The sequence below is a fragment of the Siphateles boraxobius genome, unplaced genomic scaffold, assembly GCF_051911475.1.
Source record: "Siphateles boraxobius isolate OS27281-9 unplaced genomic scaffold, OSU_SipBor_1 41, whole genome shotgun sequence".
Classification (NCBI taxonomy): Eukaryota; Metazoa; Chordata; class Actinopteri; order Cypriniformes; family Leuciscidae; genus Siphateles; species Siphateles boraxobius.
In genome coordinates this window covers 6,201,967-6,215,429 of record NW_027509042.1, presented here as the reverse complement: position 1 = coordinate 6,215,429, position 13,463 = coordinate 6,201,967, and the positions used below count along the sequence as shown (strand labels likewise).

The 13,463-nt window shown below is 36.3% G+C and overlaps 1 protein-coding gene across 1 annotated transcript; it reads right to left on the bottom strand.

Moving 5' to 3' along the window:
- Positions 1–344: 344 nt before the first annotated feature.
- Positions 345–11,982, bottom strand: LOC143706267 (membrane cofactor protein). The gene is made up of 12 exons (XM_077197988.1): positions 11,660–11,982; positions 10,474–10,659; positions 10,274–10,373; positions 10,123–10,193; positions 9,730–9,909; positions 3,935–4,108; positions 3,432–3,533; positions 3,310–3,345; positions 3,015–3,050; positions 2,329–2,386; positions 775–844; positions 345–551 (listed from the first exon to the last, which is right to left on the bottom strand). The coding sequence occupies exons 1-11, from the start codon at positions 11,721–11,723 to the stop codon at positions 796–798; spliced, it is 1,056 nt and encodes a 351-aa protein (XP_077054103.1). The 5' UTR covers positions 11,724–11,982; the 3' UTR covers positions 345–551; positions 775–795.
- Between the last annotated feature and the right edge of the window lie 1,481 nt (positions 11,983–13,463).

Sequence of the window (13,463 nt, the reverse complement as noted above, 5' to 3'; positions counted from 1 at the left end):
ACTATCTCTGCCATTGTCCTGGTAACCACATTGTTGTTTGGTCTACTGCTGACATAAAAGGAATTCTTTTGAAAGGGGAGTGCAACAATTATTATTACTTCTCACATCAAGAACGTCTACTCGTTCGGTATCAGGTTTCCTCAATGGTCACAGAAAACCTGATCCAGGATGTGGTGAACTATCAAAATCTCACTTTACAATGTCTGACTAAAACTGCACTTTTAAAAAGTGAATAGGCATGAGTGGAAACATGTGCCTTTTGGGAGATCCTTTTGGGTGGATTCTTGCTTACGAGATGGGGAAATTCTGAGGTCAGGATTTAGTCATACTAAGGGGAGAACACATTCAAGTATTTAAAACATCTTTATTCAAATATACAAAAATACCATTTTGTGTTTTCATCAATAACTGGATCCAAAACATTATATAGCAATTATGAATAAATAAAATATCTAGTTTATAAAATACAATATTGAAGTTTAAAACTTCAACTTCAAGCAGTCCACATGCTGGAACAGCGCTAGACCAAAGGAGCCGTCCGATTGTTTGCCCTGAAGTGGAGAGTCCAGAGAAAACACATTCAGGAAAATGAAACATCACTGTTATTCAACACAACAAGACATTAAGAATAATTAATGGAGACTATTTTGCAACTAATGCCAGAAAAAACTTTCTAACTATGAGTGTATTAGTCTGAGATGAAGGCATTTGATTGTGACTGTACAACAAAAGAAACCTCATATTAAGCTTGTGAAGAATTTGACAGGTAAATACCTTGGGTTTACAGACTTTGATTTAGCAATACTCTCCTTTTGTCCTCTTGTCTTCTCCAGTATTGTATGAACTATGCACCATTATCAAACGAGGAGATAGAGTCATTATAATACATTATTTATTGGACACATTCATTTTTTGTTAATATTCAATTAGCCATCCGTTCTGCGTGCTGTTTGGATGTAATTAGTATCTGGTCAGACATTAGCTCTGCATAGTTATTTTTGTCATTTTGTTAGCAGCACCAGACCAATTTTTCCTTTGTGACAGCAAGCCTTTTAATTAAAATGTGTTTTTTTAAACATTCTGCAGATCATTATGTGCCCAGACATACTGTAATGTTTTTCACTTGATACATCAGCAATAATTTATTTTTGAGATTGAGGTTACTTGCCAATAGTTAGCAACCTGGTGAGCATGCTGGGAAATTCCCAAAAAATGTATGGGACTTTAATGGACTTCCTTGAAACCTTGAACTTCTGTCAATGTACAACAGACACTAATTATTAATTGAGAATTTAAAGTGCCCCTATTATGCTATTTTAAAGGCCCTAATTTTGTTTTGGAGGTCTCCTACAATAGGTTTACATGCATCCAATGTAAAAAAAAAAAACAACAACAAAAAACATTATTTTTCTCATAATATACATTGCAGCCTCAACTATTTTCTCTCAGTCTCTGAAATGGTTTTATAAAGGAGAAAAACTTTTTTTTGCAGAGAGCCTACAATTCTCTGATTGGTCAGATGGCCCAAGTTTGTTGTGATTGGTCAACTGCATACAGCTCGTCAGAAACAAACGCCCAATTACCATATCTGAATTTCCGCACAGTGAAATGAACTGTAGCATTGCTGTCAAGCAAATATCAATTCGAGCCTGAGTCCTCATCTTTTGAAAGTGCGCGCAAAGTGGATTTTCATGACCATGTCAATGGCACATACCAAACTCTTCCAGGCCTGAGCTTACAGTGTTTGAGGGCGGGTCAAAGTTGACGTTGTTCATGGGCAGCCAATGAAAACCATGGCTGGCAGTATGCAAATTTGTTAAAAATCCCTCAATAGTACCCCTCTCTGACCAAGGACATGAGAATTGTTCGACTCTCCCCCACCATCCAACAACCCCCCACAATCCCCCCTCCCCTTCGTGGGAGACAATAACTCAATCTATCCTGCACTTTGATCTTTGAAACATTGCAGCCCTTTTACATTCACAAAAGCTATATCAAACACTACATGAAAGGTAATATATAAAAAAAAACATAATAGGGGCTATTTAAAAGTGAGCTGCAAATCAACTACAAATCAAGCACAAGGACAGCTAGCTTCCGGACTGATAGTTAAAACACACATCTAAGTGAAGTATTTTTTGTCCCCCCTTATCATAAACGAAGAGCATATGAAAAGATGGGATTCATGCAAGAGACAGCAAAAGAAAGGATCAAGTCACTGCATGTCTAAAGCAGCATACAGTTGAAGCAGAGAGACAGTCTGCCATGCTTAGGTCAGCTGAGCTAGAATGGCTTTAAAGCATTCGACAGATTAAAAGATATACTCACCCTCTCTGTTTGCAGTTACGCATAACTATGCAGTATGCCAAAATTAAGAAAACACAGACTGTGGACACGAAGAAAATATTACAATATTATATTATTAAATATTAAACAGTGTAGTAAACAGTAAGAGGTGTATACACACTTTCGCTCAAAGGTATGGGGTCAGTAATATTTTTTATGTAGTTGAAAGAAGTCTTTTAAGCTCACAAAGGCTGCATTTATTTGATCAAAAATGCAGTAAAAACTTTAAAATTGTGAAAAAATATTACAATTTAAAAATACCTCTTTTCTATAATTTAATATTTTCAAATATAATTATTCTCGTGATGGTAAAGCAAAATCTTCAGTGCCATTTCTCCAGTCTTTAGTCTCACATAATCCTTCAGAAGTCATTCTGATTGTGCTGCTTAACATTTTTCTAGAAAAGGTGATATATTTTTTTCAGAATTATAAATATAATGTTCAAAATAACAGCATTTTGAAACAGAAATCTTTCGTAACATTAAAAATGTCTTTACTGCACTTTTGATCAACTTAATGAGTCCTTGTTGAATAAAAGCATTAATTTCTTACAACAACAATAACAACAAGAAAATGCAATGACCCCAAACTTTTGAAAAGTATATATAAAAATAAACATAATTTTATATAAGGGTCTATAGTTTAGTCCAAATCATTCAGATGCTTACCGACAAAACTACCCATGGCAATCATAGAACCACTACCTGAAAGATCAACGTTGTGTTATTAGAAATACACGAACAAAAGGAAAATTAGCATTTAATTGATATGTGGCCTCACTCCTCTTACTTTAAACTTGAACAAGACAAAATAACTCATTATCATCATTGACTGTTATATTATATGGTGACATATGTTGCACGTCAAACACAGCTCTGACTTCAGTAACCGCACCCTGAGGGTGATGCAGTCAGACATTTCATTCAGTAGCAGATGTATCATTGGCTTTAACGGATGACTCACTGGGGAATTCAAAAATGAGCTGTTCTTCATGTCTTCCTGCAATAAAATACATCACAGCATAACCATAACAAATGATGAGGAATCAGAATAAAGAATGCTACTGTATGGGCTGGACTTCTTACCATGTGAATGGGTGGTGGCTGTGGCTGTGGCTGTGATTGTTGCTGTTGCTGTTGTTGTGGTTTTGTTTGTGATAGTGCTTGCTGTTGTCTGTGTTATGATGACTGAAAAAAAAATATTAGCATGTCATCATCTACTTTTGCGACCTTCTTCAATACAACATGTTGTAAACATCTCAGCAGTTCAGTTGAGGGCAACATAACCTTTACCAAAAAAGTATACTTCTGATTAATTTATTAAGTATACTTAAGTGAAGTTTAAGTATATTTTTAAGTATGCTTTATGTAGTAAGCATACAGTACTAATATCAATGCACTTGATTTCAGCCACCTCAACCCTGACATCAGCTAAGTTTGGCACATTTTCGCAATGGAGAACGCAGCAGAGTTTCCCTTGGAACCAGCGCAGGAAACGCTGCAGAATCTGTACGGGTCTACTTGTCACACATATCATGAAATCACACCTTGGGGAAAAAGTCCCATCCATTTTAGAAGGTTAAGCTTACCTTGAACGCAAACAGGAAGGGCAGACCAACCACTCTCTTCACACACTGATGTAGCAAAACCTTTCATCCTGTAACCTGGCCAGCATTCAAACGTGACTTTACTTTTATTAGAGTATGGAGGATTTCCTTCAGTCTGGTTACCGAAACTAATTTCAGGAACTTGACATTCAATTTCTGAGAATAGAAAGGAAACTGGATTTAAGTCAATAAAAATGTTTTTTTTTTCTTCTGTGAAGCAGTAAATACTGGCAGAATGTAATATGCTAAATATGGTAAAGAAACCACATCAGGATGCACGTCAAGACATCTGGAACACTACAGCATGCATGGAACTTCAGTAATGTGAAGTAGAGCCCAATAAAATGTCAACAACATTCCAAATCGTTTTATAAACCGAGCCTATAAAAGAATGTTTCTCTGGAAAGAAACATTTACAGAAAGATTTCTGTTTTAAACATTACTGAAATGTTTATCAGTTCTTCAATATCAGGTGTGCCTATAAAATGGGTGGGGGGGGGGGGGGGGGGGGGGGATCACACCCATTAAACCACAACAGTGGAAACAACAGTGTTAACTGGTGATGTGGTTTGTATTTTACTTTTTACATTTTAATAACTATTCATTCTCAGGTCAGAAACAGTAGCATTTTAAGTTTAATGGGTACATGTAGCCCAAAATCACATCAGAGATAAAAAATAAAATTTCATCTATTTAGATCTCAAAACAATATTTCATAGATATATTTGCATTTTAATGATAATTAATAATTATTCATGTTTTGGTTCATATTAATATATTGTAATAATAATAATCATAAATATGTATAAACATACAGTTTTATTATTAATCTAATTTAATGAGCCAAAATAAATCTAGTAAAATTAATATAAAAATTGATTCTGCTTATTGGTTAGTGAACCTTAAAGGTGCTCTAAGCGATGTCGGGTGACATCACTTCTTGTTGACGTTTAAAGTATTGTCAAACAAAACGGAGGCTAGCTAGACCCTCCCTCCTCCTCATCCGCGCACTAACCCCCCAAACCCTTCTTATCGGTTATTGGCTGGAACAGTTTGTTATGTTTCGTGGTGTGGGTCAGAGCCCTGCCGGTAAGCCCAGTTTGTTTTTGTTGCCGTTTGTGGAGCCTGGGGTGTCTGCAGAGACCGTGTTTTTTTTTTTTTTTTGCAGTGTGTTCAGGGGACAGGCAGCTAGCGGATAGTGAGGAGATGTTTGCTGTTGTGACAAAAAATGTTTTGGCCTAAAAAACGTGTGACATCGCTTAGAGCACCTTTAAACAAAAATGCTTGGTATTTTTCATAAAAAAACACCTAATACCCCCAATCTGCTCTATAAGGATACATCAAGAGATCACATCAACATATACAGCTAACATAACTTTAAAAAAAAAATATATATCCATAAATCATAAAAGGCCTGAAGGGACTGCTGAACAAGAAAAAGACGACCTTCAGGTATAGGTTACCTAGAGATGCAAGCTAAGGCAAACATAAATAAACAGGTCAGTAAGCAGTGTTGTGATAGTTCATGAACTCGTTCATATTTTTGGCGAACGTGAACTGAACGTACTGTATTACTGCCTGATGAACGTTACTGTGAACTCGTTCATTCTGGTGTCAGTGAACGGCACGCTCTCTAAGTTTAACTTCATTCAATAGGGTGCCAGATTTCTATAGAGCCTTCCAGGCAAAAACCCAGATAAAACACACCGTAAACAGGCCTTAATATGCATAGACATAATAAATACATAGACGCCCTATTGGCCGCTTTGCAACGTTGCTGCGATACGTCAACGCGTCCGCCATTTTGAGGAGGGCAAGACTGCACTGTAATCAAATGCAAGTAAACGGTGAGCTGCGTTTTTCTGGATAAAAAAAAAAAAAAAACATTGATCAACTGATTTCAGTGGTTTGTACGTGCTGTACAAAAAGTTCCATCTCTAGTTATTTAAAATCTCGATAGTTAGACTTATAAAACTTTTTTTTAAATAAGGAATTGTCAAAGCTCAGGCTTGTCATTTAGGCTATCTGCCTTTTTATTATTGGATAAGAATTGTGAAGATAATTTAATTTTTACATTAAATAAAATAAAGTTTTCTTATCGTGGAAAAAGCATTTTCTTTGATTGACCCGATTTTAGCAATAACAAAGATAACTGATGGATCCTTTATGGTATATGATATGGTACAACTACAGTGCAATGCAAATAGTAAATATAAGATAAAGTGAGAAGTAAGAGTAAATAGTTTAGTCAATAAAATAAACAAGCAGTATACTGCAAATAAAATAGTAATGAATAGTATAATTATATAATATCATAAGTAGCTACATAATATAATAATACAAATATTGATAATAGCATATAGTTTATGTATAATACTATAATAATAGCAATGGAATAAGAAATATCAATTAAAGTATATAGACAATAAAAAATAATAAGTTAAATAGTGACTATGAATAGTACAATCATTTAACAGCATAACTGTAATAGATTGATAATTGCAAGTGGTATAATATTACAATAATAATAAGAACAGCAAATACAATTTAATATCAATTGCAGATTAATATAGAAAATATGAAAAAACATGAAACATTATAATATTGATCATTAAACTGACATTTAACAAAAAGATGTGTGTAATTTTATTATAGGCCTACATACAGTGAAGAGAATGTATATAAAATAATTTATATATCTTAAAATATTCCTAAATAGGCTATATAAAATAAAATGTCACAACCCTGTCTCTTTTTATGAGACCAAAGATTGCCCGTTAGATATACACAAGACAAATTATATATGTTCAACCACTAGACTAGAGACATCAGAACCAGCGACACACATCAGAAGCACTAGCCGAGGTAAGGCTGTTCCAGGCGGGGTACATGAGCGCTGAGCGCCCGGTGAACGCCTGGATCTCACAACAAATCAAATTTTTAAATAGGCGCTATCTTTATGAATAAACCACAGATTTAAGCTTTAAACAACTACATTGTTGACTGAAAAACTATGAAAACTACATTTCGTCAGACAATAACAGTAGTATTTTTAAATTTCGCGGCTTTTCTCCCCTGAACATTACTATTACTAATTATATCATGACCAAATACAACCAGAAACAAATGTTCAGTCTTGCTTGTGAAAGATAATTCCTCGAGACCTGTTTTCAATTGTGTGGTGATTTGTACAGCCCCAAGCAGCACACGAAACAGGCATTTTTCTCAATTCTCGTAATGATAAGTATTATAAACTTGCGCTCCGCAATATGGCGGCGCCGTTGACGTACGCTCCAGCGGCCAATAGGGCGTCTATGTATTTATTATGTCTATGTTAATATGTAGCGAAAAAACACCCAATCTGGCAACACCAGGCACCAGTGTCGCACCGCCGCATGTGTCATCAAAACACAAAGCAGAAAGGAGGCGTCGTATGATCATTTTAACGAGTTTTATGACAAGGTCGGTGAGGATGGGAAAAATCTTACATTTCTGTTCAAACTTTGCCCGCCGATAAAATAATTGCTGTCTGTAGTTCTACAGGTGAAACTTGAGAAATTATAATACCGTGCAAAAGTTATAATTTTGATGATTATGCCTTAAAGCTTATGAAAACCCCAAATTCTAAATCTCAGAAAATTAGAATATTACATGAAATCTATAAAAAAAAAAGATTTTAAAAACAGAAATGTCAGCCCTCTGAAAAGTATAATCATGAATAGGCCTTGTATATAGTTATATATACTAAATATATTAGTTTCACCTTTTAATTTGAATTTCTGAAATACATGAACTGTTGCGGGATATTCACATTTTTCGAATTTCACCTGTATATGGGCTAGCTGTGGCAATAATTTTGAAAAATAATAGCTTGCAGCAACATGGAAAAAAATGAACTAGTTCAAAATTTTAAAGTACGAACTGAACTGAACTAGTTCATTTTAAAATTTGTGAAATGAACTTTGAACTAGTTCGTGTAGAAAGTGAACTTTCCCAACACTGTCAGTAAGGGAACCAAATCAGTAAAATGCAATAAAGAGAAAGGGCAATGAGACTGTGTTGTGCAAGAAAAGCAAGATGAGTTCGGCAGGCTACTAGAGTTGTTCCACCAGTTCTAACATGCTGTGCCCAGATGCTTATACAACACCAGCGCCAGAGTCTAAAGACATGCTCAGACTATTTAAGAGTCAGATTGGGGCACGATGGTAAGCCTATTATAAGTGTTTATATTTTAGACCTGACGGGATGGTTTTCGCGGGAAATTGTGTACATACGTCATGTTTTTATTACTCAAGAGATAAGTTGCCATATGTCGCTCTCTAACAGATTTCATTGTAAAGCGATACCTATTGTGAAGGGTCTTTTCATTATGGGTTGTTGTGGAGCTGTGCTGGAATTTAGTTTTAAAAAAGTTACGCAGCCGAGTCATCATCTCCAGAGGTCAGCTCACCCTCCGATGCTGCAATCGGCGTCCTGTCCTCTGGAGGGGCCCCGAATTAAATAGTTGGTCGGTCCATTACAGTGGGACCAGCGCGCTCAACGGGGAGCTCCACCGGCTGTGGTGTGATAGAGGAGTGAGGGGCCCACAGAGATTGGTTACCGGGCAGGGAAGCCATCACTATAATCCTCTGATCACCCATCCCACACGGCACCCTGGGGTGCGGAGTGGTAATGGGGACTTCAAGTTGAGTCTTGATCTCAACACCGCGTTAGTCATGTTCTCGCAATGGGAACATGAACTATCCACAAAAGCTGCTTCAATGTGCTGTAAGCCCAAACATTTGATACAACTACAGTATTGTGACCGTCCGAGGGGGACAGGGAACGATCACATCCAGAAACGCACGGGTGGAATGACATCTTGAGAAAGACGCAAACTCACCAACACTCACCTGTGTTGCTCTTAACACTCACCCGTGCTGCTCAGGAAATGGGACCTTTCACCAGTGCCGGAGCACACGGGGGAATGACCGCGGCAACACTGACAGGAGATGGTGCAGTCTGTAACAGTAAAGCACTCACTTCTTTGCCCTCTAACTAACAAGTGGAGAGGTCAGAAGCTCGCGATCACCGCTGCACTCGCGCTGTCGAACCACCAGCACTGGGAGAGTCTTCCAGAAGAACATAGACACACTCGTTTGTTGAGAACTTCAACACTCTTCAGAGACATCGACACCAATCGGCTGGCCTGAAGATGACAGGCTCCCTATGCGTGATCCCAATCAGTCGGCACGTCGACTATGTCGAACGTGAGCGACTGAAAGGGAACTACATTCAACCGGACATCACACAGAGCCGAAGCATGACTAAAACAATGTTCTCCTGCATAATACATGCAGTTTTGTTTTTTAAATGCTAGAGGGCCAAAAGTTACATAGGGTGTTTCTCAAATGGAAGGCTGCATCCTACCAGCCTTTTTTAGTCCCGTCCTTCTGAGGCTTGCAGGCTAGAGTCCCCTTTATTTTTTTTGTCTTACATTTCATAATAAACTCAGACAAGCTCAGTACCGACTCCTTTTATTTTCCATCCAATTATTTTCGTGAATTTAAATGTGTGTGAAGGATTCTGAGTGATTAAAGGCCACGAAGGATACATCCGATGCATCCTTCAAAACAGCTCATGCATTCCCTAGGACTCGAAGCCATGACCTTAGCGTCGCTAGCGCCATGCTCTACTGCTCGAGCGACAGGAATGCAGCAGTGTCGAGCATTTGATGACTGTGTGTGATTTTATGCTTGGAATATACTGGAGTAAAAACTTTAATTCCAAAAACTAACCTTTGCATTTCGGAGGTGGTGAATCATATTTCCAATTTGTCCCACATGTAATGAATCTGTTTCCAGAGAGGGTGTAGTTTTCATCGCAGGAATATTCAATGACATCATCAAACTCCGGAACATTCCTGGGCTTGATAAACTTTCCATGCTCAATTGGAGGTGGCTCATCACACGTTATCACTATGAAAGACATGATGACAGAGGCTGTTACAACATCTCTGACCTTTTGTAAAGTTGTTCTAGACAACATTGATATTAATATTGAATATGCATAAGGGTTATTATAGTTTACTAAAACTGAAACTATAAAAAAAAAATTGTTCCTTTAAATAAAATAAATGTTAACTGAAAAAAAATTAAAAATAAATAAAGAATGCAAAGATGAGGACTCACATACACATTTAGACTTTCCGCTCCAGCCAGATACAAGACATTGCCTGAAACTTGTTCCTTCCAGGTCATATCTGGTTTCAAGAGAAAAGAAATAAGTCATTTGCTACATTTTGAGTGCAATATGGACAGCAGAGGCCGCAGCAGTTCTTACCCCCTCTCACATTTAGGTTGTATCAAGGCACCGAACAACGTTCCATTTGGGATGGAGTAGTTCATATGTAGTGAAACTTCAGGTAAACCACAGTCTATCTCTGAAATGGGTGCAAACACAGAAGTTTACAACATATACCTTTCTGGACACCATTTTGTTTAGAGGGAACGGCCCAATTAAAAAATCAAAAATTCAATTACTTTTACAGATTAATTCCACAGCACTCCAATTCCCATTCGTGCAGGTGATTGAATTTGAACCTTCCTTTCTCTCCTGTCCTTTAGTACACTCCACAAATGCTTTGGAATCCTCTGGGAAATGATTCCTTTGTATGGTTTCCGCAGACAAGATAAATTTGCCTTTCAAATCAGGAACATTACAATCTGCTAAATAAACCACAGACACAAGATAGATCATCAACCAAAATACTTGATTTAAGTCAAATATTCAAACGTTTAGGGTCAGTAAGACTTAAAAAAATTGTTATAGTTAGGACACTATTTCTGTTCAATTCAAATAAATGTCTTTCTTTTGAATCCTGAAAAAACATCATGGATTACACAAAACATTAAGCAGCACAATTAATTTGAACGTTAATAATATAATAAGAAATGTATTTCTGAACACAAAATAAGCACAGAACACAGAATGATTTCTGAAGGATCATGTGATACTGAAAATTGGAGTAATGATGCTGAAAATTAAACTTTACTATCACAGGAAGATAAAGCAATTTAATGATTTTTTAAAAATGCAAGGCCTAATATTTCACAGTGTTACGGTATTTATAGTATAAGAGACTTCTTTCAAAAACATAAAAAATCTTACCAACCCCAAAATTAGGGTAGTAATGTTCCTTCTAATTGTATTACAAAGCCTGAAAGCAGTCAAGTGTATGAACTTGAAAGTTATTGTGGCTCCACCTATAGGAAAGTTCCAAATATAGTTTTATACCCTGTTATCAGAACGTTATTTTTCCATTCTATTAATCTTAGAGATTCCGTCAAAAAAAAAAAAAAATTCAATCAAATTCAAACAAAAAGATCAACCAAATGACCTATCTCATGGTTTTGCAGTAGCCAGTTTATCCAAACAATGTTTTTTTTCACATAACATCTTAATGTTGAAAACGCAGAAAAAAATATTAAACAGTAGACCTATTAGGCTAGTGTTGTTATTATTGTTGTTGTTTTTTGTTGTTGTTCAGCTATTAAATTACATACTTTATAAACAAAAGTGTAACTACATCAGAAACATCTCTTTAATAAATTGCTCAGGCTATTTAAATGCACTGAAAAGTTTATGTAGTTTAAACTTACATGGTTTAAAAACAATAGGCTACTCTAGACGTTTAATTTAATTCAACGGTGAGGAAAATCAGCTTACCTTTCACTACAGATAGCAGTGAAAACGGCAACAGAAGCAGCGGCCAAGTCTTCACACTTGTCATCGTCTCTAAAATAGATTTTTCTTCTTTTTTTTTAAACACTTGTCCAAAATATACAACAACTGAAAGAAAATTTAGCGGACTGAATACATAAAGATGAAACAACAGGAAAACACTACACGGACAAAGATGTTCCCCATGATATGCTCACTGGTCACTTTCCCGGAGAATGAAATTTTAAAAAAGCTGACATATAAAAGGAAAAGGCGCTTCATGGATTCGCATACACGACTAAACATTAGGCAACCATAGAAACACGCCCATTCTATGAAGTCTAGGTCCTCCCTCCTAAACCTCCTCCCCTGAGATTAAAATATCATTCAAGTAAATTGGCTGTTACTCGCTATTACTTGCGTGCTTACTGTGCAGCTCAGTATACACTTTTAAACAAGTATGTATTTTTGACAGTATAATATGTTGGTTTTATTTGGCAACCTAAATGTAGGTATATGTATACAACTGCAACTTCAGCAAGGATGGATTAAATCGATCAAAATTGACAGTAAAGACATTTATAATGTGGCAAAATATGCATATTCAAATAAATGCTGTCTGTATGAACTCAATATTTATCAAGGACATTAAAAAATATATTTTTAAATGTTTTGGTAGGCCTATGTATCTGGTATTCCATACAAATAGAAAGTATGCAGTACAGCCAACCACATAGGTTACTGGAGAAATAGTAGTAGTATTTTCTGAACATGCACGTTTTACATTGTGGATGACATTGAGATGTAAAACATGGCAAAAACATCTCCAAAAGGTGTGCATGATTAAGTGTGTTTATTGTACAACAGCCTTAATAAATGACTGCTGTTGCTATTGAATGCATCTATAACAAATAAAAAAACTGAATCAAATGAATCCAGTCTGGTGAGGTCTTGAAGGCAGTCTCCACTTTCCATCTACAGATTTAAATGGAATGTGTGAGTCAGTGTAAGGGTGTTCCCCAGCAAGAGCATCCCGCCTCAAACTTTAATGTGATTATGTTTCACAGTGCCTAGTTACAATGATGTTTTCCTCCTCTGTTCATTATGGTAACTATTTATGTCTAATTGTTTACATCAGCATTATGATTTATTTTGTACTTTTTGACATCTTGCTGTGTTTTGGGGATACATGGCTAACTTCAGTGTTTGTACTTCCATAGCAATCAAAACCACGGTTTATGAGTTTATATATTATGTAACATGTTCAACCACAAAAAAGTTGAATGATTCAAACAGGGAACCCAGGCGCAGCTGAACCACTGCTGTCCTACAGAAAAAAACTCTGATCATCAATGTTAATATCTTTCCAGAAAGTAAAATAAACACCAAGGAAAAAGTGAAGCACACCCATGTATGATAGTTTCAATGTATTCCGCAGTATTTTCTTCCTCTTTTACCAGAGGATCTTAATGACCTCCTTTCCCTCAACTATTTGAAACGGTCAAAAAAGGGGTTAGACATTTATATCAGACTCCAAATGTGCTCTCCGCTCTTATCTCAAAAACACGCACTCCACCCATTTTCTCCTCGCCTGAGCAGGGAGATAAAACCTCATTCTGCCTTTTCTTATTTATAGCAGAACCTGCTCTGTTTTTCATCAGCTTGTCCACAGCCATTAAGGTATAAAGTGGGTGAAGTTCAAAAATGGCAAGTGGTTAGTTGTTCTTTCCATCGTTTCCTGAACACTGTAAAAAAAAAAATATTGCAATTTTAACTGTAAAAAGAAATCTACAATAAAAGATTGGTTAAA

Coding starts and splice junctions, on each gene's coding strand:
- LOC143706267 (XM_077197988.1), bottom strand. CDS start 11,723: ATGACAAGTGTGAAGACTTGGCCGCTGCTTCTGTTGCCGTTTTCACTG. Junction 3,346..3,431: donor AGCCACCACCCATTCACATG/GTAAGAAGTCCA, acceptor ATTTTATTGCAG/GAAGACATGAAGAACAGCTC. Junction 2,387..3,014: donor TGCCATGGGTAGTTTTGTCG/GTAAGCATCTGA, acceptor TCGTGTCCACAG/TCTGTGTTTTCTTAATTTTG.